Source organism: Eriocheir sinensis, chromosome 7 (assembly GCF_024679095.1).
Source record: "Eriocheir sinensis breed Jianghai 21 chromosome 7, ASM2467909v1, whole genome shotgun sequence".
Taxonomy (NCBI): domain Eukaryota; kingdom Metazoa; phylum Arthropoda; class Malacostraca; order Decapoda; family Varunidae; genus Eriocheir; species Eriocheir sinensis.
The window spans coordinates 17,060,468-17,086,377 of record NC_066515.1 but is presented as its reverse complement, the minus strand read 5'-3'; the positions used below and the strand labels follow the sequence as shown (position 1 = coordinate 17,086,377).

The 25,910-nt window shown below is 40.5% G+C and overlaps 1 protein-coding gene across 7 annotated transcripts; it reads right to left on the bottom strand.

Annotated features, from left to right (window-relative positions):
- Positions 1-63: 63 nt before the first annotated feature.
- Positions 64-25,687, bottom strand: LOC126993505 (Golgi-associated PDZ and coiled-coil motif-containing protein-like). Of its 7 annotated transcripts, none has more exons than XR_007747864.1 (14): positions 25,549-25,687; positions 24,432-24,568; positions 23,816-23,986; positions 22,630-22,805; positions 21,414-21,558; positions 20,185-20,355; positions 18,477-18,602; positions 15,066-15,193; positions 12,817-12,945; positions 12,255-12,463; positions 10,396-10,633; positions 9,799-9,894; positions 2,403-8,114; positions 64-2,301 (listed from the first exon to the last, which is right to left on the bottom strand). XR_007747864.1 is itself a non-coding variant. In XM_050852644.1 (13 exons), exons 1-13 carry the CDS (start codon positions 25,634-25,636, stop codon positions 8,042-8,044), a joined length of 1,887 nt encoding a protein of 628 aa, XP_050708601.1. In that variant the 5' UTR covers positions 25,637-25,687; the 3' UTR covers positions 64-8,041. The 7 variants fall into 7 exon arrangements, 2 of the variants coding, with proteins under 2 accessions (XP_050708601.1, XP_050708625.1); XR_007747866.1 differs by having other exon boundaries at positions 64-2,603; positions 2,741-8,114; XR_007747870.1 differs by having other exon boundaries at positions 64-2,641; positions 2,779-8,114.
- Between the last annotated feature and the right edge of the window lie 223 nt (positions 25,688-25,910).

Sequence of the window (25,910 nt, the reverse complement as noted above, 5' to 3'; positions counted from 1 at the left end):
GTGGCTGCTTATCCTGTCCAAGGGAAGAAATAAGGTCAACAGGGTATTAAAGCAAACACCAAAACAGGTCAAAATATTTATAATGCAATCATCTTTTCTTTGGCTTTTAAGATCCATAATATATAATGTGTATGTATCGACTAACATCTTCACTTTTTACCAACAACAACAACAAGAATAAGAATAATTTGTAACGTAACGCAGGCGGAAGCTTGGACATAAATAATAATACTGTGCTAATAAACCTTTGAATTAAAACCATGTAGTAGTATATAGTGAGAAGGAGGCTGTTAGAGCACTTTACTAACTTATCAGAGGCACAGAAATCAATGTATAAGAACTGTCACAAGGGAAGGAAGGAAGGAGGGAGGACAAGGCAATGGACAGTATACTCATATGCCCCCTAAAAACAGTAATAGATAGTTAGACAGGCAGCATTAGTACTCATAAATGTCAGAACACTCATACAAACTTATCAGAGGCATTGGAGTGAATAGGAAGGAACTGTCACAAGGGAAAGGAAGGAAGGAGTTCAAGGATGAGGCAATGGACAGTATACTCATATGCCCCCTAAAAGCAGTAATAGATAGTTAGACAGGCAGCAATTAGTACTCATAAATGTCAGAACACTCATACAAACTTATCAGACGCATTGGAGTGAATAGGAAGGAACCGTCACAAGGGAAACGAAGGAAGGAAGGAAAGGAAGGAGTTCAAAAATGAGACAATTGACACACTACTCTTATGCCCTCAAAAAATGTAAATTCCAAGGGTTGTGCACCAAAGTATATAAGACAGGGACACTAATTAGACCTCATGTTGGGAAGGGAGTTAGAAGGATGTTAGAAATAGAGGAAGGGTTAGCACTGGATCAAGCAAGGTGGAGGAGGATCCCTCAAAAAACGTAAATTCCAAGGGTTGTGCATCAGAGTAAGTTCATAAGACAGGGACACTAATTAGACCTCATGTTGGGAAGGGAGACTTGGAAGTGTTAGAAATGGAGGAAGGATTAGCACTGGATCAAGCAAGGTGGAGGAGGATCATTGCAAGCCTGACCACAAGAATATGAGAAAATGGACTATAAATGAAGAACAAGTTTGGAAAAAATATACACCGGAAAGCTAATCCATTATATAAAAACTAAGTAATATTCATCAGTTGGGCATCAAAGTAAACAGATAGCTAGTCAGGCACTCCTATCAGTACTCACAGCTGTTGGAACACTCATACAAACCCATCAGAGGCAGAGGAAGGAGTGTATGGGAACTGTCACAAGGGATAGGAGGTAAGGAAGAGGGAATGGACCCTACTCTTATGCCCCCCCAAAACCAGAAATGGATCACATGACAGGCACTCCTATAAGTACTCACAGCTGTTAGAACACTCATACAAACCCATCAGAGGCAGAGGAAGGAATGTACGAGAACTGTCACAAGGGATAGGAGGCAAGAATGAGAGAATGGACCCTACTCTTATGCCCCCCCAAAACCAGAAATAGATCACAAGACAGGCACTCCTATCAGTACTCACGGCTGTTAGAACACTCATACAAACCCATCAGAGGAAGAGGAAGGAATGTACAAGAACTGAGTAAGGGAAAGGAGGTAAGGAAGAGGGACAGGAATGAGACAATGCAACTGCTCTTATAACCCTCTCAAAATAGCATTAGATCACAAGACAGGCACTCCTATAAGTACTCACAGCTGTTAGAACACTCATACGAACCCATCGGAGGCAGAGGAAGGAATATACAAGAACTGTCACAAGAAATGGATAGCTAGCCAGGCACTCCTATTAGTACTCACAGCTGTTAGAACACTCATATAGACCTATTAGAGGCATAGAAATGAATATATGAGAATGGTCACAAGGGAAGGAATGCAAGGAGGCAGCTCAAGGGCAAAAATAATATACAAAAAAGCAACAAAAGACTGCATAAGGATAAGAGACAAGGAGATAAGCATAAGATATAAAAAAAGGCAACGGTTATCAGTATTTCGACAACTAAGATTCGCACGTCGACCCAGTTTTCCAGAGTAGCGAAGTGAGAGAGAGTTGGCAATCACACCTTACTGATTTACACACACCTTGAACTGTACACCTTTAAACGCAGTAAATATAAACGCAGAAACCTTGACACTGCTCCAAAATAAATGCAGCCACAGTTTACCTTCCCTAGTAGCACTGAAACATATGAACATCACCTAAATGCAGAATATAAACGCAGAAACCTTGAAACTTTGAAATAAATGCAGCCACAGTTTACCTTCCCTAGCAGCACTGAAACACATAGACGTCAACCTAAATGCAGAATATAAATGCGGAAATCTTCAACACTTTCCCAAAATTGATGCAGCCATGGTTTCCCTTCCCTGGCAGCACTGAAACACATGAACATCAACCTAAACGCAGAATATAAATGCGGAAATCTTCAACACTTTCCCAAAATTGATGTAGCCATGGTTTCCCTTCCCTGGCAGCACTGAAACACATAAACATCAATCATAAACGAAGTAAAAATAACACCAGAAACCACGACGCTTTCATGGAATATAAGCGCGGAAACCTTGACACTTCCTTAAAATTAATCTAGTTGTGGATATCTCGACACTTCCCCAGAATAAATGACGCCACAGTTTACCTTCTCCGGCAGCACTGAAATACATAAACGTCAATCATAAACGAAGTAAAAATAAACACCAGAATCCTTGACACTTTCCCGGAATATAAATGTGGAAACCTCGACACTTCCCCAGAATAAATGATGCCACAGTTTACCTTCTCCGGCAGCATTGAAATACATAAACGTCAATCGTGAACGAAGTAAAAATAAACACCAGAATCCTTGACACTTTCCCGGAATATAAATGTGGAAAACTCGACACTTCCCCAGAATAAATGATGCCACAGTTTACCTTCCCTGGCAACACTTATAGATAAACGTCAATCATAAATAAAGTAAAAGTAAACGCCAGAAACCTCAACACTTTCTCTGAACAAATGCATCCTTGGTTACCTTCCCTGGCACCATAAACGCCAGAAACCTCAACATTTCCTTGGAGTAAATGAAGCCTTGGTTACCTTCCTTGGCACCACAAACACAGTATAATTATGAAGGCCAGAAACCTCAATACCTCTTCAGAGCAAATGCATCCTCAGTTACCTTCCTTGACACCATAGCGCAGTAAACATAAGCGCCAGAAACATTGGCACTTCCCAGGATTAAATACAGGCTTGGTTTACCCTTCCTGGCACACCGACAATAATATCACAGCGTACTCCACCCCCTAGGAGTTGAAAAGTGATGCTCTGAACCCTTACATCAAGCAGCCACTCGTCAAATATAAGTTTTTCGAGGCGTTCACCAAGTAATGCATTGATCTAAGGTGGGAGGAAGTGGCGTACATATAAATTAGAAGGTACAAAAGGAGGTTAACTATAATCCGTTCCCTTATGACTTGCCATCACTCGTTAAATAAGTTTCTTGAGGGGTTGACCATATAATGCATCAATTTAAGATAAGAAGAAGCAGCATACATACATATTAGAGGGTACAAAAAGGGCTATAATCCGTTCCCTTATGACTTGCCATCACTCATTAAATAAGTTTCTTGAAGGGTTGACCATATAATGCATCAATTTAAGATAAGAAGAAGCAGCATACATACATATTAGAGGGTACAAAAAGGGCTATAATCCATTCCCTTATGACTTGCCATCACTCGTTAAATAAGTTTCTTGAGGCATTGGACAAATAATGCATCAATTTAAGGTAAGAAGCAGCGTACATACATATTAGAGGGTACAAAAAGGGCTATAATCCATTCCCTTATGACTTGCCATCACTCGTTAAATAAGTTTCTTGAGGGGTTGACCATATAATGCATCAATTCAAGGTAAGAAGCAGCGTACATAGATATTAGAAGGTATAAATAGGGCTATAATCCATTCCCTTATGACTTGCCATCACTCGTTAAATATAAGTTTTTGAGGCGTTGGCCAAATAATGCATCAATTCAAGGTAAGAAGAAGCAGCGTACATACACATTAGAAGGTACAAAAAGGACCATAATCTGTTCCCTTATGTCTAGCGCTCACTCGCTAAATAAGTTTTTGAGGCGTTGGCCAAATAATGCACCAATTCAAGGTAAGAAGAAGCAGCGTACATACACATTAGAAGGTACAAAAAGGACCATAATCCGCTCCCTTATGTCTAGTGCTCACTCGCTAAATAAGTTTCTTGAGGCATTGACCAAGTAACACATTAAATATATACTAGAAGGTACACAGGGAGGTTAGCTATATATAACTTTGTGATTATAAGGAAAGCAGACCCAGACAGTGAAAAGCCTGACTGAAACTCCTGACTGTCATCTCAACTCAAGGATTCTGAGGGTCTGGAGAGAATAAAGAGCAAGAGAGTATAAGCATTGAGTACTTCTGTCATAATAAGTGCGAATGAGTTCTAAGTAAGAGTACAGAGTCTGGCAACGTCACCTCTCTACCTTCGTTGTGATGAGAGAGGATAAAGAAAAAGGGGAAAATGAAGGAGGGACGTAATACAGCTTGCCTCCTCAAAGCATCCTCCTCTACTAACCACAACCAATGACCACAGACTTTCACGCATGTATGGGTAAAAATATTCTGTGTAAATCGGTTCTCAGTAATGGCGAAACTGTATGTGAGAAATGAGAGACAAAGGGCTGTATTACAAGTCGAATCCGAGAAGTTTCGGGTCCCTACAAAGGTTGGTTTAGGGCAAAGGTGCCAGATTTTCATACTCAGCTTCTTATACTTGACAATTTCCGACCTAAAAACTGTCTCCTGCATTCCAATAACGAGATTTTTTTTTTATAGTTATGGTTACAATCTTTAATTCCTGATGTGTTTTAGGACTAGTTAAGTGTCAAAAGTCGGTAAATATGATGCTCTGAGGATAACAATCTGGCAACAGTGGTTTAGGGGCCACACTACGGGTCGTATTACAAGACACATTGCCGCCGAAGAACACATATTTGACATGGCTTTCGTAGGAGTTGTGGGCATTTCCAGGGGTAGTTTTATGACCCTGGTGATAGTGTGAGTCTTCTTCTGTACCATGAACCTGAAGAAACACTCATTAGAACCTGACTGACCCCCTCTTTGACCTTTAGAAATAGCTGATGTGAGAAGCGTAAGTGTCTTTTAATACCAACCTACATGTCCAATCCAAGAAGTTCCGGGTCCCTAGAGAGTTCGGGATGAATAACTCTGTAGGGACCCGAAACTTCTGGGATTGGACTCATAATAAGGCTCCTAAACCGACCTTTGTAGGGACCCGAAGGAGACATTAAAGTTTGCCCATTTCTGCCGATGATGTGGAAGGGAAAAAAGAAGAAATTATGAGGAAAAGAAAAAAAGAGGAAATAAAGGAGAAGATAATAAAAGGAAAGACAAAAGAGGAAATGGAGAGGAAAAAGAACATGAAGGAAAAAGAAGAGGAAAGAGGAAACTGAAGGGAAAAGAAGAAAACAAGAGGAAGAAGAGAAAATATAAGAGGAAAGGGAAGTGAAAAAAGGAATAATAAGGGAAAAAAAAGAGGAAAAAGTTGAGAAAAAAGAGGAAAAAAAGGAAGGATATCATACAGCTTGCCACATCAATGCATCCTCCTCGAATTGTAATACAGCCCACAACCACCACCACCATCACCACCACCACCACCACCCACCCCACCACTAAGAAAGAACCAAATGAGACCCTGCAACTTCACCACACTGCCAGCACCGTGGATTCCCGACTACGTGATAAATAGCTGCTTACGATAATTACAGAAAATAACAATAACAGAGGTAACTATCCCAGCCTCCCTCCCTCCACCCAGCATCTCGAGAACATAAAGAAGAGGAAAGGAAATAAGGAAAAGGAAGGAAAGAAAAGGAAAAGGAAGGAAAGAAAAGGAAGAGGAAGAGAATATATTAAAGTTTGCCCATTTCTGCCGATGATGTGGAAGGGAAAAAAGAAAATATGAGGAAAAGAAGAGAAAAAAAGATGAAATAAAGAAGAGAAGATAACAAGAGGAAGTAAAAGTGAAAGGAGGAAAAGAAGAGAAAGGTGGAATAAGAGAAGAGAGGAAATGAAAGGAAAAAAAAGGAATTAGCTGAAAAAGAGGAAAAAAGAAGAAATGGAAGGGAAAAAAAATAAAAGCAGAAAAGTGGAAATGAACAGAGAAAAGAAGAAAATGAAAGGAAAAAGAAGAGGAAAGAGGAAATTAGAGGAAAAAGAAGAAAATAAGAGGAAAAAGAAAAGAGGGAAGAGGAAATTAGAAGGGAAAAAGAAAATGAGGAAAAAGAAGAGGAAAGCAGAAATTGAAGGGAAAAGAAAAAACTAGAGGAAGAAGAGAAAATATATGAGGAAAAAGAAGAGGAAAGAGGAAATTGGAAGGGAAAAAGAAGGAAATGAAAGGAAAAAGAAGAGGAAAGAGGAAATTGGAGGGAAAAGAAGATAACGAGTGGAAGAAGAGAAATAATAAGAGGAAAAAGAGAGAAGAGGAAATGGAAGTGAAAAATGAAAACCAGATGAATAAGAAGAGAAAAAAAGAGGACAGAGAAGAGGAACGAAGAGGGAAAAGGAGAAAAAAGAGGAAAAAGAGGAAAAAAAAGAGGAACAAGAGGAGAGAAAAGAGGGAAAAGAGGAGAAAAAAAAGGAAAAAGAGGAGAAAAAAGAGGAAGATGAGAAAAAAAGGAAAATGAGGAAAAAGAAAAAAAAAGTTGAGGAGAAAGAGGAAAAAAGAGGAAAAAAAAAGGACATCATACAGTTTGCCCCATTAATGCATCCTCCTCGACTAACCAAGACCAATGAACACACAGACACACACACACACACACACACACACGCACACACATCAGCAAAAAAGATTGTGTGGAAAATAACTCGTCTCTCTCTCTCTCTCTCTCTCTCTCTCTCTCGTCACACTCCTGGGAAAGTATAAAAAGTGGACCCATTTAAGTTTTTACTGTGATTTTGATATTCGATTCTCCATATTCTGGTTACGGCGTCTATTGATCCTCTTATCCAACTCTGTAGTGTTATGTTGCCTCCTAATCAGCACAGAAGAAAGGAATGGTGTGATAAGTAAGTGTTGCTGGTGTCTGTATGAGGAAGAACTTGGGAGATCATCAACTTCTTCCAGAGTATATAGCTTCGTCAAACAACACACACCAGACTTATAGAGTACTGTGTTGCGTCTTAATCAGGACTGAAGGAAGGAATGGTGTGTTAAGTGTGCGTTGATGTTTGAGTGGGTAAGAACATAGGAAATTCTCAATAGCTTCCATAAACTCTCCTTCCATCTAACTACACACACCAGAACCAGACTTACAGAGTGTTATATCGCCTCTTATCCAGCACTGAAGGAATAAGTGTGTTAAGTATGTATTGCTGTTTGTGTAAGGAAGAACATAGGAAATTGTCAATAGCTCCTGTATTCTCTCCTTTCATCTAACTACACACCCCAGAACCAGACTTATAGTGTTGCGTCGCCTCCTATCCAGTACTGAAGGAATAAGTGTGTTAAGTGTGTTTTGCTGTTTGTGTAAGGAAGAACATAGGAAATTGTCAATAGCTCCTGTATTCTCTCCTTTCGTCTAACTACACACATCAGAACCAGACTTATAGAGTGTTGCATCGCCTCCTATCCAGCACTGAAGGAATAAGTGTGTTAAGTGTGTTTTGCTGTTTGTGTAAGGAAGAACATAGTAAATTGTCAATAGCTCCTGTATTCTCTCCTTTCGTCTAACTACACACATCAGAACCAGACTTATAGAGTGTTGCATTGCCTCCTATCCAGCACTGAAGGAATAAGTGTTTTGCTGTTTGTGTAAGGAAGAACATAGGAAATTGTCGATAGCTCCTGTATTCTCTCCTTTTGTCTAACTACACACACCAGAACCAGACTTACAGAGTGCTATGTTGTCTCCTATCCACAGTATCCAGCACCAAATGAAGGAATGGTGTGTTAAGTGTGTGTTGGTGATGCCTGTGTAGGGGACAACATAGGGAACCATCAGTAGCTCCCGTTAAACACTGGCGTCCTGCTGTGAGGCTCATCGGATGCCTCCTCTGCTTTCGTTGCTTTGCTAAAAACAGAAAGTAACGGAAATTAAAAAAACGAGGAACAAAAGAGTAATAGAAACGAACTAAAATTAGTCGTAATATTAACAAAAGGATCAAAGAGAGAGGATTAGCTTAGGACATGAGAGAAGAGAATTGGAAACTGTCACACTAAAATTAAAATTCATAAAATTAACAAAACATTAGAGAGAGAGGAAGTATAAGGGAGGTCAACTATAAAACCAAAGCATATAAGTGAAGGAAACTGCTATGGGATGCTACTGGTTAAGAATCACGTCAAACAGACTAAAATTAGGACTTACAAAATTAAGGAGAGTGAGGAGAAGAGATTAGCAAGGACAAGAGAGGAAGTATATGGGAGATAAACTATAAAACCAAAGCATATAAGTGAAGGAAACTGCTATGGAACGCTACTGGTTAAGAATCACGTCAAACAAACTAAAACTAAGACTTACAAAATTGAAGAGAGTAAGGAGAAGGGATTAGCAAGGACATGAGAGGAAGTATAAGGAAGGTAAACTATAAAACCAAGGTATATAAGCGACGGAAATTGCTATGGGATACTACTGGTTAAGGATAGCAAACAAACAAACTAAAATTGAGTATAAAATTAACAAAAGAGTGAAGAAAAGGGATTAGCAAGGACATGAGAGGAAGTATAAGGGAGATAATCTAAAAAAACTAAGAATCTGTACAGTGCTATTGAATGCCGCTGTCTAAAAATCGTGTTACTTTTGATCATGTTTTTCCCCTCATACAAAACGTCCCTCCTGGTCACTAATGGTTATGAATCGTATCAAACAAACTAAAATTGAGTATAAAATTAACAAAAGAGTAAATAAAAGGGATTAGCAAGGACATGTGAGGAAGTAGAAGGGAGGCAATAAAAAAAAAAAGAAGTATATATAAAGTAGTGCTATTAAATGCTACTGGCTAAGAATCGTGTTACTTTTGATCATGTTTTTCCCCTCATACAAAACGTCCCCGGATAAAAGATATAGATTTGACTACCTACGACCACACGCCACATAGGATCAGACTCTATTAAATGCTACGTGTGAAGAATCCTTATCGGCGAAGAACACAGACTGGTTCTCAAGATCATATAAACTTCCTGGCTACAAAGATATAGTCCCGTATTCTTAAACATATCGGCACCTCAATTCACCTCTTTAAAAAGCCTCTCATAGAAGTTGCTTGGGTTTTCATGGGGTGTTTCGTGATCCCAGTGATTGCTATACACGGCTTATACGACTTGAACGGGAAAATCACCAATGAAAACTCGGCTAATCTTCTCTGTGGCCTTGGGAAATGGTCATACTGGGAGCCTGATACGTTTAACCCAGTAGCAGCGGGGATCATGTTTCCTAATGGTCCCTCTAAGCGAGAAAAATGAGAAGAAGTCATCACTCACACAAACCACTTCAAAATATATATCAACGCATTTCTGATCAGATTATGCATCATCTATTTTTGGGGTTTATATCATGGCACAAATTTGGCCCGTCGCTGCTACACGGTAAAGCCACAAGTTTGGCCCGTCGCTGCTACCAGGTTAAGAATATGGATTTAGCTTCCTTTACCCACGTCTTTTGCTTTGCTATACTAAGGGAATAGGAGGAAGAAAAGAATAACAAGAAGACAAGAGAAAAAGCTCCACTCCATACAAGGAATCAAACTCTCTCTTACATGGAGAAATTAAGGTTAAGTTTCTGTTCAATCTCTTCGAGTGGGGAGATGCAGCCTTCAGGGAGCACCTCTTCATTTTCTTCCATTGAGGGGGAGCTGTGGGGAGGCAGAGAAGTGTTCGTTAGTCTAGGTTGTATATAGTAGTAGTCATTATTAGTAAAGGACACACTTAAAACAATTTGACTTATAAACAAAACCAGAAAAGTGGGACAGAAACATTGATAGGTTGCATACACAGAGGGTGGAGTGCTGAGGATGGTGGAGGAAATGTAGGTATGTGGAAGGAGACCAGCTGGAAGGCCAAGGAGAACATGGAGAGGAACAGTGACACGAGACTTGGTAGTGTTAGCAATAGAGGAAGTAATCCTTCCTCTATTGAGAAAATGGAGGAGGATCATTGCAAGTTCGACCACAAGAATGGGAGAAGATGGACTATAAATGAAGAAGAAGAAGAAGAAGAAAAGAAGAAGAAGAAAAAGATGAAGAAGAAGAAGAAAAAAAGAAGAAAAAAAGAAGAAAAGGATGAAAAAGAAGAAAAAGATGAAAAAGAAGAGGAAAAAAGAAGAAGAAGAAGAAGAAGAAAAAGAAGATGCATGCCTGAGTGAGGATTCCGTGATGGAGTCCTGCGTGTCCTTGAAGCTAATATCCGCCAGGTCCTGTGGTTTGAGGATCAGCTGGTCCTTCACCCCCGCTGTCTCCTCCTCCACTGCCTCTCTCTCCTCGGCATCCCTTGTAAGAACCTCGGTAGACCCAGCAGCGGCAGCGGCGGCAGTGTTGATGGTGGAGGTGGTGATGTCTTGTTCCACCTGAGTACATCCGCCCTCCTCCTCACTGGCTGGAATGTCATGTGGATGTTGTCAGCTCCCCAAAAGGAAAAATGATCGAGAGTTTAAGTCATAGGAAGGTGGAACTAGAGCCCGCATTGATTCTTCCTTCACCCCCTTCCTCTTCAACCCCGCCCTTTTTTTTTCACCCAAGGGAGGCAGCTCAAGGCCAAGACACAAGAACAGCAACAAAAAGGACCACTAGACGCTGCTCCAACGATAGGAAATAGAAGAAGAGGCCAGAAGAGAGGTCAGTTTCAGGTGAGAGAATGTTGAAATGAGATGTGGATGTTGGGTGTGGTCAGATGTGGGATATAAGTGAGGATATCCAGCTTGTTTTTGTGGCTGGGTAAGGTCTGGTGCTGGCTTTGTTTTGGGCCATCTTAGTGAAACGTTAATAAGTTAGAGTGAAAAGGAAGAAGAACAAGACAGAGGGGAAGTTCAGCTTATTCTCTTAGCTAATTTGAGGTCTAGTGTTGAATTTGTTTGTGATTATCAAGGTGTAAAATGTCTGGTGTTGGATTTGTTTGTGATTATCATGGTATTAAATGTCTAGTGTTGAATTTGTTTGTGATTATCAAGGTGTAAAATGTCTGGTGTTGGATTTGTTTGTGATTATCATGGTATTAAATGTCTGGTGTTGGATTTGTTTGTGATTATCAAGGTATTAAATGTCTGGTGTTGGATTTGTTTGTGATTATCAAGGTGTTAAATGTCTGGTGTTGGATTTGTTTGTGATTATCAAGGTGTTAAATGTCTGGTGTTGGATTTGTTTGTGATTATCATGGTGTAAAATGTCTGGTGTTGGATTTGTTTGTGATTATCATGGTATTAAATGTCTAGCGTTGAATTTGTTTGTGATTATCATGGTATTAAATGTCTGGTGTTGGATTTGTTTGTGATTATCATGGTGTAAAATGTCTGGTGTTGGATTTGTTTGTGATTATCAAGGTGTAAAATGTCTGGTGTTGGATTTGTTTGTGATTATCATGGTGTAAAATGTCTGGTGTTGGATTTGTTTGTGATTATCATGGTATTAAATGTCTAGTGTTGAATTTGTATGTGATTATCATGGTATTAAATGTCTGGTGTTGGATTTGTTTGTGATTATCATGGTATTAAATGTCTAGTGTTGGATTTGTTTGTGATTATCATGGTATTAAATGTCTGGTGTTGAATTTGTATGTGATTATCATGGTATTAAATGTCTGGTGTTGGATTTGTTTGTGATTATCATGGTATTAAATGTCTAGTGTTGAATTTGTTTGTGATTATCATAGTGAAAAATTAGCGTTAGTCTGTTTTTTTAATTTTTTATATATATATTGGATGTGGTCAGTTTTTTGGGCATATATGAATAACTCTAGCTTGTTTCCGTGACTGGTAAAGATCTAGTGTTGAGCTGCCTTTGTGATTGTCTTAGTGAGAATTTATTAACATATTTTTGGAGTCTGTTTCCCACCTCCCACCTCTCGCCCCTCCTCCTCCTTCCCCCCTCACCTGTGCCATTGTTTTTGTGACTGGTTAAGATCTAGTGTTGAGCTGCCTTTGTGATTGTCTTAGTGAGAATTTATTAATATATTTTTGGAGTCTGTTTCCCACCTCCCACCTCTCGCCCCCCTCCTCCCTCACCTGTGCCGTCACTATGGAACACCAGGTGCGCCGCGGCTCCGTTCAGACTCTCGTGCGAGGCTGCGTCGTCCATTGTCCCGCCGCTGGCCATCAGGTCCTCCATGCCGTTAGTGGAGGTGGCGACCCCGTTGGTGCTGTGGGCCCCATGCGCTTCCTCTTCCACCTCGTCCAGCATCCCGATCCCGCCGCCCGCCAGGTCTGTCTGTCGCCTGGGGAGGGTGTGTTTGTTAGTTTGTTTGTGCAATGGGAGGATATGGGCTTGCCGTCAATCTCTTTCTCCATTTCTTTTTTCTTTTCCTCTTTTCTTTCTCTCTTTCCTCTCTCTTTTTCCTATTTTTCCTTTCCATTTCCTCTTTTCTTTCTCTTTTTCCTCTTTCTTTTTCTATACCTGTTCCTCATTTTCTTCCTTTTCCTTTTCATTTCCTCTTTTTTCCTTTTTTTTCCGCTAATCTAATAAATGTTTTGCTTAAGAAAAGACATATAGGTCAAATCAAGGTGGTTTAGTCATCATCATCATCATCAGGTTAGGTCGGTGTATAGACGACACAATAAGCGCACTGACCTTGGTGAGTCCAGCAGCATGTTATCGGTGGAGCCGCGGATGCTCTCGACGGAGGCCCTGGAGAGGCGGCCGTTGGGCATGAGCTGGCTGCTTGTGAGGCTGACCACGTCCTCGTCAAAGATCTTGTACCTGGGGAGAGCCGGAAAGGTGAGCTGGGGCCTAACGAGGGGACTGGTGGACAGGTAAAGGTGGAGGTAGAGAGATGATTATGTACATGAATGATTTAAGAACAAGACGCCTCTTTGTGGGTGACGCCATCCTCGCCGTCAATGATATGCCCGTGAAGGAGGTACGAAGGAGGGTGGACAGAGGGGAGGGACTTGTAAGAGGGAAGGGGAGAGGAGGGAGGAACTTGTGTGTGAAAGAGGGAGAGAGAGGAGGAACAGAGAAGGGCTTGATGAAGGGACATGTGTGAGAGAGAGAGAAGGGGAGAGGAGGGAGGAACTTGTGTGAGAAAGAGGGAGAGAGAGGAGGTACAGAGAAGGGCTTGATGAAGGGACATGTGTGAGAGAGACAGAGAAGGGGAGAGGAGGGAGGAACTTGTGTGAGAAAGAGGGAGAGAGAGAGAGGAGGTACAGAGAAGGGCTTGATGAAGGGACATGTGTGACAGAGAGAGAGAGAGAGCTACTCCTATAGGGGCTGTGTGTGTGCCTTTTCCTGTAAGATAAAGAGGTAAATAAATGAAAAATAAATTAAATAAATGAGTGAATGGCTAAACTTACTTGAAGCCATAAGGATCATTAGGTAAAAATACAATTAAAAAGAACGGTTTGCTTGAGAAAATATTGATAAAGCAGGAATATTTCAAGCTCTGGGGGCTGTTTGTGTGCCATTTCCCATACAAGAGAGACGTTGAGATAGATAAATAAGAGGAAGAGCTAGACTTAACTGGTGATTAGGTAAAAGAAGGAAAAAACAGGGATATTTCATGCTATAGAGGCTGTCTGTGTGGCTTTTCCTATACAACATAAACAGTAACAAGCATAGGGAATCATTAGGTAACAAGAAAAAGAAGAAAAAACAGGGATATTTCAAGCTATAGAAGCTGTCTGTGTGGCTTTTCCTACACAACATCAACAGTCACATACAAGGGGATCATTAAGTAACAAGGAAAAGAAGAAAAAACAGGGATATTTCAAGCTGTAGGGGCTGTCTGTGTGGCTTTTTCTATACAACATCATCAGTCACAAACATAAGGAATCATTAGGTAACAAGGAAAAGAAGAAAAACAGGAATATTTCAAGCTGTAGGGGCTGTCTGTGTGGCTTTTCCTATACAACATAAACACTAACACACAAGGGGATCATTAGGTAACAAGTAAAAGAAGAAAAAAACAGGGATATTTCAAGCTATAGAGGCTGTCTGTGTGGCTTTTACTATACAACATAAACAGTAACACACAAGGGGATCATTAGGTAACAAGGAAAAGAATAAAAAACAGGGATATTTCAAGCTGTAGAGGCTGTCTGTGTGGCTTTTACTATACAACATAAACAGTAACACACAAGGGGATCATTAGGTAACAAGGAAAAGAATAAAAAACAGGGATATTTCAAGCTGTAGAGGCTGTCTGTGTGGCTTTTACTATACAACATAAACAATAACACACAAGGGAATCATTAAGTAACAAGGAAAAGAAGAAAAAAAACAGGGATATTTCAAGCTGTAGGGGCTGTCTGTGTGGCTTTTCCTATACAACATAAACAGTCACATACAAGGGGATCATTAGGTAACAAGGAAAAGAAGAAAAAAAAAAACAGGGATATTTCAAGCTATAGAGGCTGTCTGTGTGGCTTTTCCTATACAACATCAACAATAACACACAAGGGGATCATTAAGTAACAAGGAAAAGAAGAAAAAAACAGGGATATTTCAAGCTGTAAGGACTGTCTGTGTGGCTTTTACTATACAACATAAACAATAACACACAAGGGGATCATTAGGTAACAAGGAAAAGAAGAAAAAAACAGGGATATTTCAAGCTGTAGGGACTGTCTGTGTGGCTTTTCCTATACAACATAAACAATAACACACAAGGGGATCATTAGGTAACAGGGAAAAGAAGAAAAAAACAGGGATATTTCAAGCTATAGGGGCTGTCTGCTTACCTTTTCCCATAGAGCACAAACAGTAAGTCAATGAATCAATAAGGGAAACAGCTAGACATACTTGAAGCCATAAACAGTAAGATGGATAATGGCTGGATAAGTGATAAACAGTAAGCAGATAAGTAAAGGGGCTAGACCTACTTGAAGCCATAGGGGTCATCGGCCAAGGAGGTCTCGTCATCATCATCCTCGGGCGGCACATACATCACCTCCAGCTTGACGATTCCCTCCTGCTCGGACAACACCTGCACAGCCTCGGCATGACTTGCCTGCGGACACAAAAGTCAATATTCTCACACACATTTGGTAAGGCTTTGGTAGGGGTTGTGTTAGTAGTGTTTCCATGGGTAGTTTTATGAGCCTGGTGGTAGTTTGACAAAGCTTTAATAGAGGTTGTGCGCGTAGCCTAAGAAACAAATTTGATGAACTGCGATGTCTTGCTCTGACAGAAAACTTTGACGTAATTGCTATAACCGAAACATTTATCGACACCACTAATATTGATTTAAGTTCCGAATACAACATAGATGGCTACAGATTCTTCAACAATGATCGTGTAAACCGTAGAGGGGTGGTGTCGCCCTTTTGTCAAAAAGCTACTTGCAACCTACTGACAAAACACCAAGAAACAGTAACGTTGAACACTTGTGCGTGCGAGTAAACATTGCAAAAGTCAATTTAAATATATCTGTCACTTACAGGCCTCCGGGGCAATCACTTGATGGCGATCTTGAAATGTACAGCGTCTTAAGGCAGTCACTTAATAACAGCGACTCACTGATACTAGGAGACTTTAACCTCCCCATATCGACTGACACTGTCGGGTACAGAAGGTGAGTCCCATAGAATGATCAATTTCTAGAGGAAAATTATCTAAGCCAAATGGTTTCTGAACCAACTCGACAAAATAACATACTTGACCTTGTTATAGCGACCCAAGATAACCTAGTCAGTAATGTCACGGTAGGAGAACACCTCGGTTCCTGCGATCATAAACTAGTGCGCGTTGACATTAGAGCTCAAACATCGGTGACTGAAAATAAAGTTAAGGTGCCCAATTTCAAAAGAGCCACCTTCAGAAATCCGACGAAAACTAATAGATATGCAACTATCAGATGACGGCAATGCAGAGGACGCCTGGCTAAACTTTAAAATCACTTACTCACTCAGCAGGACACATTTGTCCCCTTAAAGTAGAAGCGAATTAACACTAATAAAGTCCACCTTGGTTTAATAGCGAAATTAAACACTCAGTCAAGGAGAGAAAATTGTCTTACAGGTTAAAGAAAGACCAAAGCACGCCCGAAAACATTAGACTTTACAATGATGCAAGGCGACGAGTAAAAAGATTAGTGCATCAGGCAAAGCGTAGATATGAAGTAAATATTGCAGCCAACTGTAAAAATAATCCAAAATCCTTCTTCAGTTACATAAACAACAGAAAGGCGATCAGAAGTGGAATTGGACCTTTAATAAACAGCGACGGTGCACTAGTGACTGACAGCCAACACGTTGCAAACCTATTAAATAATTACTTTTCCTCGGTGTTTAATAATAACAGTCCTCCCACCACCACCACCAACACCAGTACTAATGTAAATCCCGAGCATGCATTGTCTAACTTTGAAATAAAACCCGATGAAGTCCTTAAAGCCCTCAAATCACTTAAAACAAATAAAAGTCCTGGACCTGATAAAGTATATCCAACTCTGCTGAAAGAAACAAAGAGCGAAATACTCTCCTCCCTCACAACCGTATTCAATATGTCCTTGCGACAAGGCATTGTCCCTTCAGATTGGAAAAAGGCTAACGTGACACCGATTTTTAAGAAAGGAGACAAACAGTACCAGGTAATTACAGGCCCATTAGTCTAACTTCGGTTGTAGGTAAGCTACTTGAGGGCATAATTAGAGACAAAATTGTGAGTTACCTTGAAAGCCACTCATTAATTGGGGACTCACAACATGGCTTCCGAAATAAAAGATCCTGCCTATCAAATCTATTAACCTTTATAACGACCTCTTCACTGTTTATGACGTAACCAAATCACTGGACGTAGTCTATCTTGATTTCCAGAAAGCGTTTGATAAAGTCCCGCATCATAAATTACTTTACAAATTAAAACAAATAGGTATTGACGGTCAGGTAAACCAATGGATCGCGAATTGGTTGAGCAACAGACAACAAAGAGTAGTGATTGACGGATTTAACTCAGAGTGGGCGCCTGTCACTAGTGGCGTCCCTCAGGGCTCGGTTCTTGGCCCAGTGCTCTTCATTATTTACATCAACGACGTGGATGTTGGACTCAATAACCGCATTAGTAAATTTGCAGACGACACAAAGATTGGTAACTCGGTTCTCACTGACGAAGACAGGCAAAGCCTCCAAGAGGATTTGCACAAAATTTCAGCTTGGTCGGATAGATGGGAGATGCCCTTTAACGTAGACAAGTGCCAGGTCCTTCAAGTTGGAACGAGGAAAAAGTTTGATTACGAAATGCGCGGCGTTAAACTCAAAAGCGTTCAATGCGTCAAGGACTTGGGGTCAAAATCGCGTCAAACCTCAAATTCTCACAGCAATGCATCGATGCAGCAAATAAAGCGAACAGAATGTTGGGCTTCATTAAAAGAAACTTTTATTTAAGAATAAAGATGTAATACTCCTCTACAACAGTTTAGTCAGACCCCAATTGGAATATGCGGTACAGTTTTTGTCTCCCCACCATGCAAAGGATATTGCTAAATTAGAAGGTGTTCAGCGTCGGGCAACGCAAATTATCCCTTACTTGCGCAACAAATCCTACGAAGAAAGGCTTTCACCCTTAACATGTTCTCTTGAGAAACGTCGCCTCCGAGGAAAACTGATCGAATGTTTTAAAATACTTAATGGTTTCACGAATGTAGATAGATCAACATTGTTTATGATCGATGACACTTTGCGCACGAGGAACAATGGCGTAAAACTCAGATGTAGACAAGTAAATTCAGACTGCACCAAATTTTTCTTCACCAACGCTAAAAGTGCGAGAATGGAATAAGCTCCCATCATCAGTGGTCCAGTGTAACACGATTGACTCCTTCAAAAATAAGCTCGACCGTCACTTCCTTCAACTTAATATCAACTAGAGTAGAAATGCAACGTTTTGGAGTCTTCTGATTAATGTAAAATCACTTAGGTTTAAGGACAGACCACCAAGTCTGGACCATGGGGTCTGTGTGGTCTGATTTTCTATGTAAATCTATGTAAATCTATGTAGTGTTTCCATGGGTAGTTTATGAGCCTGGTGGTAGTTTGATAAGGCTTTGGTAGAGGTCGTGTTAGTAGTGTTTCCATGGGTAGTTTATGAGCCTAGTGATAGGTTGACAAGGCTTATTCACTCTCCCCTTCACTCATTCTCTTTCTCTCTTTCTCTTTCTCTTTCTCTCTCTCTCTCTCTCTCTCTCTCTCTCACACAAGTCCCTTCATCCAGCCCTCCTCTGTACCTCTTCTCTCTCACACAAGTCCCTTCCTCTCTCTTACAAGTCCCTCCCTTCTGTCTACCCTTCTCTGTACCTCCTTCAGGGGCATATCATTGACGGCGAGGATGGCGTCACCCACAAAGAGGCGTCCGCAGCGGCTGGCGGGTGTGTCTGGGTGGATGACGGAGATGAGGACAGGAACACCGTGCTCTCGGCCACCCTGCATAGAGGAAAAGTTCAAGGGGTCAGAGGTTGAGGGTCATGTTAGCTTAGGTTTGGTGAGGTTAAGTATGTATGTATGATGATGAAAACAAGAGAAGGTAGAAAAGACACATAGGGAAATGGAAGGGAAAAGATAATAAGAGAAAGCACAAAATGGAAAAGAGGAAATCAAAGGGAAAATGAAGAAAATAAAAGGAATAGGAAGAAAAAAAGAAAAACAGGAAAAAGGAGATTATTGGTTCGTCATGTCCTGGTGCCGCAACATCTGGGTTAAATGGTGGGAAAAAGGAAAAGGAAAAGAATAGACAAGGCTGTATATGAAAACTTACTTCTGTATCTGTAAACCCTTTTTTGTATGTATATAAAGGAGGCAGTTCAGGTAGGTTAGGTTAGGTACTCAGTTAGTTAGTTAGTATAAGATGATGATGGGACTGTATATATAAGTTTACTTCTATATCTGTAAACTTCTTATATACATGTAAAGGAGGCAACTAGGAGTAAAATGAAAAAAAGAAAGAACAAAAGTCAGTCAAATTTCTTATATACATGTAAAGGAGGCAACTAGGAGTAAAAAAAAGAAGAAGAAGAAGAAGAAAAGTCAGTCAAATTTTTAGCTCATATATATAAACCTCCTCCTTTAGCCTTCTTATATACATGCAAACTTATTTTTTATTTATGTTTTTACAGTATAGGAGTCGGATAATAATAAAAATAAATAAATAAATAAATAAATAAATAAATAGATAAATAAGTAATAACACATCAAAGTCCGCTCGCATATAATCTCCATCCAGGAAAAAAAAAAAAAGAAGAAAACAGGGAAAGAAGAAATGAAAACAAGGTAAAAGAAAAAAAGGAATAAAAAGAAAAATTGAAAAAAATAAATAAAATGGGAGATCAGAAAAAAATAGGAAAATGGGGTAGAAAAGAAACCAGGAAAAAAAAAGTAAGAAGAAATGAAAACAAAGAAGACCAAACAGCCCACCAAAAAGAAAAAAATGGAAAATCAGAAAAAATAGGAAAAAGGGGTAAAAAAGAAACCAGGAAAAAAAGAAAATAATAAGAAAAAAATGAAAACAAAAGACCAAACAGCCCACCAAAAAGAAAAAAAATGGAAAAAATAAAATAAAATGGGAAATAAAAAAAAACAGGAAAATGGAGTAAAAAAGAAACCAGGAAAAAAAAGAAAAAAAAAAATGAAAAAAAATGGAAAAAATAAAATAAAATGGAAAATAAAAAAAAGGAAAATGGAGTAAAAAAGAAACCAGGAAAAAAGAAGAAAATAATAAGAAAAAGAAATGAAAACAAAGAAGACCAAACAGCCCACCAAAAAGAAAAAAAATGGAAAAAATAAAATAAAATGGGAAATAAAAAAAAGGAAAATGGGGTAAAAAAGAAACCAGGAAAAAAAAAAATTAAAAAAGAAAAAAAATGGAAAAAATAAAATGAAATGGGAAATCAGAAAAAATAGGAAAATGGGGTAAAAAAGAAACCAGGGAAAAAAAGAAAGAAAATAATAAGAAAATATAGAAAACAAAAAAGACTAAACATCCCGCCACGGCTCCTCTCCGTCCTCTCACCGTGATGGATATGCCGAGTCCTTCGTTGGATGCCTTGTGCAGGTTGACGATCCTGCCCTGCTGCTGCTGCTGCTTGCTGGGCTGGGCCATGCACACCCCATTCGCCACAGCTGCCACACCACCACCACTGCCACCGCCGACACCTTCCCCGGTCACACTGCCTGGCGCCTGCTGGGTGGAAGATTATCATTAGTATTCATTTGTTTATATTATCTTTTTCCTCTTATCCTTTTTCATTTATGGTTCATCATTTATCTATTTATCTATTCTTTTTTTTTTTACAATAGAGGAAGTAGCTAACGGTAAAGACAAAACACAAAAGGCCGCTATTATTATTATTATTATTATTATTATTATTAGAAGGGAGGAGACCAGCTGGAATACTGAAGGAGAGAATGAGTGAGTATAAGTATAGGAAAGAGTGAGGAAGAGGATGGATGAATGAGAGAAAGAGTAACACGAGGAAGGAAAGAGTGAGGAAGAGTATGAATGAGTGAGGGAAAGAGTAATGCTAGGAAGGAAGGAGTGAGGAAGAGTATGAATGAGTGAGGGAAAGAGTAATGCTAGGAAGGGAGGAGTGAGGAAGAGTATGAATGAGTGAGGGAAAGAGTAATGCTAGGAAGGAAGGAGTGAGGAAGAGTATGAATGAGTGAGGGAAAGAGTAATGCTAGGAAGGAAGGAGTGAGGAAGAGTATGAATGAGTGAGGGAAAGAGTAATGCTAGGAAGGAAGGAGTGAGGGTGTGAGTGTGAATAAGGGAAGACCTGGAGACGGTGTGAGGAGGAAGACACGAGAAGAATGAACACCAGGGAGGAGAGAGTATATGATCACCAAGAGTAGGAGAGACTCATGGCCAAACAAGAAGAAGAATGAGAAAAAAAAAAAATGAAGAAGAAAAATGGGATATTAGAAAAAAAGCAAGGAAGGGATGTTAAATAATAATAAGAAGAAGAAAAGGAAGAAGAATGAGAAGAAAAAGATGAAGAAAAGAGATGATGTTAAAACAATAAAAAAAGAATAAAGAATAAGCAAGGAAGGGAAAACAAGGGAAAATAAGGACACTAAACGAGAAGTAAAGAAGGAAAGGAAAAAAGAAGAAAAGAAAAAAGAATACTGAATCAAGCACTCTATTTTCCCAGTATACAAAGAAAGAAGATGAAGAAAAAGAAAAAGAAGAAGAAGGAAAAGTAGATAGTGGATAGCTCCTGGTAGTTCCCCTTAAGCTATCACCTGCTGTCCGTGGGAGAAGCGGTTCCGGCAGGCGCGCACGACTGTCTTGTGGCGATGAAGGTGGATCTCCGCCTCAAGTTGCTGCCATAGTTTGGTGTGTTCGTCCCCTCGCAAGTCCCTCCCAAGAAGCTGGATCTGTTGTATTCTGAATAGGAAGGGAGGGTAAGGCATGGGGGTAGTTTTTTTTATTGTTACAGAAGCTTAAGAGAGGAAAGAAAACAAAATAAAAGAAAGAAAGTGAGCTGGGTCTGTTGTATTCTGAAGGGGAAGGGAGGGTAAGGCATGGGGGTAGTTATTTTATTGTTACAGAAGCTTAAGAGAGGAAAGAAAACATAATAAAAGAAAGTGAGCTGGGTTTGTTGTATTCTGAAATCAAGGGGACAGTAAGGCATGGGGGCAGTTTTTTATTGTTGCAGAAGCTCAAGGGAAAAAAGAAAACATAAAAAGAAGGGAAAGTAAGTGAGGGATGACTATGCTATACATTCTTCCACTTTTTCTAGGCTATTCATTCATTCACTTGATGTTAGTTTCAATAATATCAGTTAGCTATACACTGTTCCTATCTGTCTGCCAGTATGTGTCTATCTTTCTGCATTTCTGTCCGTCTGCCTACCTGTACTTCTCTCTGTCCGTCCCTTTTTCTTTCTGCATCTCTGTCTATCTGTAGTTCTGCCTGTCTGCCCCCATACTAACTCTTCCCTAACCTAACCTAACCTTACTTAACCTTCCACATACTAACCCTTCAGTAACCTAACCTAACTTTCCACATTCTAACCTTAACCTAACCTAACCTTCCACATGCTAACCTTAACCTAACCTAACCTTCCACATGCTAACCTTAACCTAACCTAACCTTCCACATGCTAACCTTAACCTAACCTAACCTTCCACATGCTAACCTTAACCTAACCTAACCTTCCACATGCTAACCTTAACCTAACCTAACCTTCCACATGCTAACCTTAACCTAACCTAACCTTCCACATGCTAACCTTAACCTCCAACCTTCCACATGCTAACCTTAACCTAACCTAACCTTCCACATGCTAACCTTAACCTAACCTAACCTTCCACATGCTAACCTTAACCTAACCTAACCTTCCACATGCTAACCTTATCCTAACCTAACCTTCCACATGCTAACCTTAACCAAACCTAACCTTCCACATGCTAACCTTAACCTAACCTAACCTCTCTTAACCTTCCACAAGCTCACCTGCCGGCCAGCTCTTTGTCAAGGTACTTGGCCGCCAGCTTTGCCCCATAGAGTTCTCCTTGCAGGCCCAGGATGAAGCAGCGCAGGGAGTTGTTCTCGCGCCTCAGCAGGGCCGCCTCGTGAGCACCAACGTGGACCTTCAGGCTCTCTGAACGCTGCTCCTCCAAGTCTTTCTCCTTCAGGATGGAGGGTGAGGCTTGGTTAGGTTAGGTTAGATAAGGCGAGGTTGGATTATGTTATGCTATGATATATTAGGTTGGGTTAGGTGAGGTTCGATTATGTTATATTATGGTATATTAGGTTAGGTGTAGGTGAGGTTAGATTATGGTTAGGCTGCATTAGTTAAGGTAAAGTAAGGAAAGGTAAAGTAAGGTGAGGTAAGGTAAAACAAGCTGGTGAGGAGAAGTTGAGGAGAAAGGAGAATAAGGAGGATTTAACAGTTTGGGGTGGAGAAAAGGAATGAAGGAGGAGGAGGAGGAGGAGGAGGTGAACCAGGGACAAATACTTATAATAACCATGACTCCATTATTCACATCAGGTAGTTAGTTGATTTTTCTGGCACTAAACCCACACACACTATACTTACAAAACTTTCCTGTCAAGAGCAGCACAACAAGTATAAGAAACAATCATCAGAAATAATAATAATGATAATAATAAATCTAATACCCCGCTTTACATCAATTCAACATACATCAAATTTGACTTTATGCAATTGTACTATCGTAAAATTTTGTTCAGCATAAGCCATTACGTCCAACTTCAAGCCACTCAACAACTCAGCCTAGGCCAGAGTAAAGTCACGAGGGCAGGCAGTCAAAAAAGAGAGAAACGAGCGATGAAAATGTAGGATAAAGACAACATATGGAAGGCCCTTGACAAGTATGCATCAAACTAAAGACTGAGACAATCCTGAACCCTCATTAGCATAGGGCAAGAGGTACTGGGCTCCTGTAAAACAATAATAAAAAAGCAAGGCAGTCAGATGAACAAACAAATGAGAAACAAGTGATGAAAATGTAAAATAAACAGAATAATATGAGAAAGGCCACTGACAAATATGCATCAAACTAAAAACTATGCCACTCCCAAACCCTCATTAGTGTATGGCAAAAAGAATGAGGCCGCAGAAAAAAGAAAAATCAAGGTAACACAGTCAAGTCCACCCTATCGAGTGCTCACTCACCAGCCTCTCCCTGATCTTCTCTGAGTCCTGGACGTGAGGGGAGCCGCCAGCCGAGTGGAGCTTCAGCTGAGTGGAGTGCAGCTTCATCAACAGCTCCTTGTTCTCCGCCTCGCACACCTGCCGGAACGCTCGCCCCTCTGCGCACTCATGTCTCAGGTGCACCAACTCAGCCTGGCAGAGGAGTGTGTTAGTGTGTGTACTGTGTGTAGATGAGTTTGTGTTTTAACCTCTTTTGATGCTGGTCCCTCCACACACTCATGTCTCAAGTACACTACTAACTCATTCTACTGGAAAAGTGTGCTAGTGTGTGTGTGTAGAGGAGTGATGTTCTAATTCTAGCTCACCTTACTCTGCCTTACTTTACCTAACCTAATCTCATGCAACCTAACCTATCAATACATAAGCTTGTCACACCTTAACTTACCTGACTTAAAGCAAGCTAACCTAACATAACCTTATCTAAGTCAATGTTCTGACATCCTTTTAATTTTTAAAACCTCAATCATACACTCAGTACACAACTAGAGCATCACTGTTGAAGGTTAAAATCAGTACAAACTCAAATACATCAACAACTTATGGAGCCGTCACACACTCATCACCCCCCTCGGCTCACCTCCAGCTTGGCATTGGCCTGGAAGATGGTCTGTGCCTTGTGTGTGAGCTGGGCGAAGCAGGACGAGAGAGCCTCCAGTCTAGATCTCGCCTGTGACCTGAAGTCCTGCTCCTCCAGCACAAAGAAGTCAACATCACCTGAAGAAAGCATCAAGCCTCTCATTATATATGGAAGGTAAGCATGGAGGTGTGAAGGTACAGTACTCTGTTTAACAAAACAGGTACCAAAGAAATTCAAGCAAAATGGAGGTGTTATTTCAATCAATTTTTGGTGTGGTAACACTGGAGGAAAATGTGCCTCTCCAGAATAACCTTCAGAGACCACAAAATTCAATATTATCAATATTATTTAATTTTATCTGCCAGTAAGTCTCAAGCAATACGTATAAGAAATCCTGGTTAAGGGAATTATTATAGAAGGTAAGGATAATTATGGCAGGGTGTAGTTAATTAATTAATCAATCAACAGGGGGTTAAACCAGGGGGCATGTTGCCTCTCCCACCCTACAACACCAAACCCAGGACTCCTTCAGGCAAGTCTTCACGCAGCTCCCCCCTCATTCCCATCCTGAGTACCTCCTGGCAGATCTATCGACTTGCTCATGCTGCAAACTCTGTGGGCATTATTGGAGGCGCATAGTGACTCTCCATATTTACCGCAGGATCAGCTTCAGGGTAACGGGCCACGTGCCCGTATAGCTGGAGTTGGCATTGACGGACTATGCAGGTAATATGTGTCGAATGAGTCTCACGGAGTAGTCGCCGGTCTGACACAAGGTCATTCCAGCAATAACCCATGATTCTGCATTGACACTTTTTACCAAAGGCATCAATCCGCCTCTCCAAGTCACTCTCCAGGGTCCATGGCTCACGGCCACAGAGTGAGGCAGGCAGCACAAGGGTGATGAAGATCCAGATCCTTGTCCTTCTGCACAGGCACACATTTACCATTCACTGTTCTCTTTCTGTTTTAGCGCGTTTTTTACCCTTTCCCCCTCCACACACCCTCGGCAGTCGTCAGGGGAGCACCACGTCACCGCCGACTGTCACGTCAGCAGCACGTCCCCGGCAGGTGGGTAGGCCAGGTGGGCGTCCAGGAGCACAGGCGTGACTCTTACCTACTAGGATGTCGAGGTCGACGAAGGCCTTGTCGAACTCCTTCTCTAATATGTCCAGCCAGCGGAAGGTGACGTGTGTGGCCGCCATGATGCAACAGCTGGCCCATGTAAACAAACACTAAGGCCGACTTGACTTGAGGTATTTTTTTTAAGGTATTTTGTGTCTATTTTACCTTTTTTGTTGTAGTTCTATGAGATATTCATGTATGTAAAGTAATGTTTACGTGGTGTCCCTCAGATGAACACTGGAAACAAACCCTTGAGCCGACATGCAATATACGTAGGGTATTATATCTGAGCTATTCGTCTTATTCTTCGTGTTTTTGTACTGTAGTTTTGTGTGATGCTAACATATGTAAAGT

Bases quoted from the DNA above. Each gene is read 5' to 3' on its own strand.
- LOC126993505 (XM_050852644.1), bottom strand. From the start codon at position 25,636: ATGGCGGCCACACACGTCACCTTCCGCTGGCTGGACATATTAGAGAAG. The intron at 10,634-12,254 runs GTGAGGGAGGAG...ATGACATTCCAG, and splicing joins GTTCCATAGTGACGGCACAG to CCAGTGAGGAGGAGGGCGGA. The intron at 9,895-10,395 runs GCATGCATCTTC...GCCTCCCCACAG, and splicing joins ATCACGGAATCCTCACTCAG to CTCCCCCTCAATGGAAGAAA.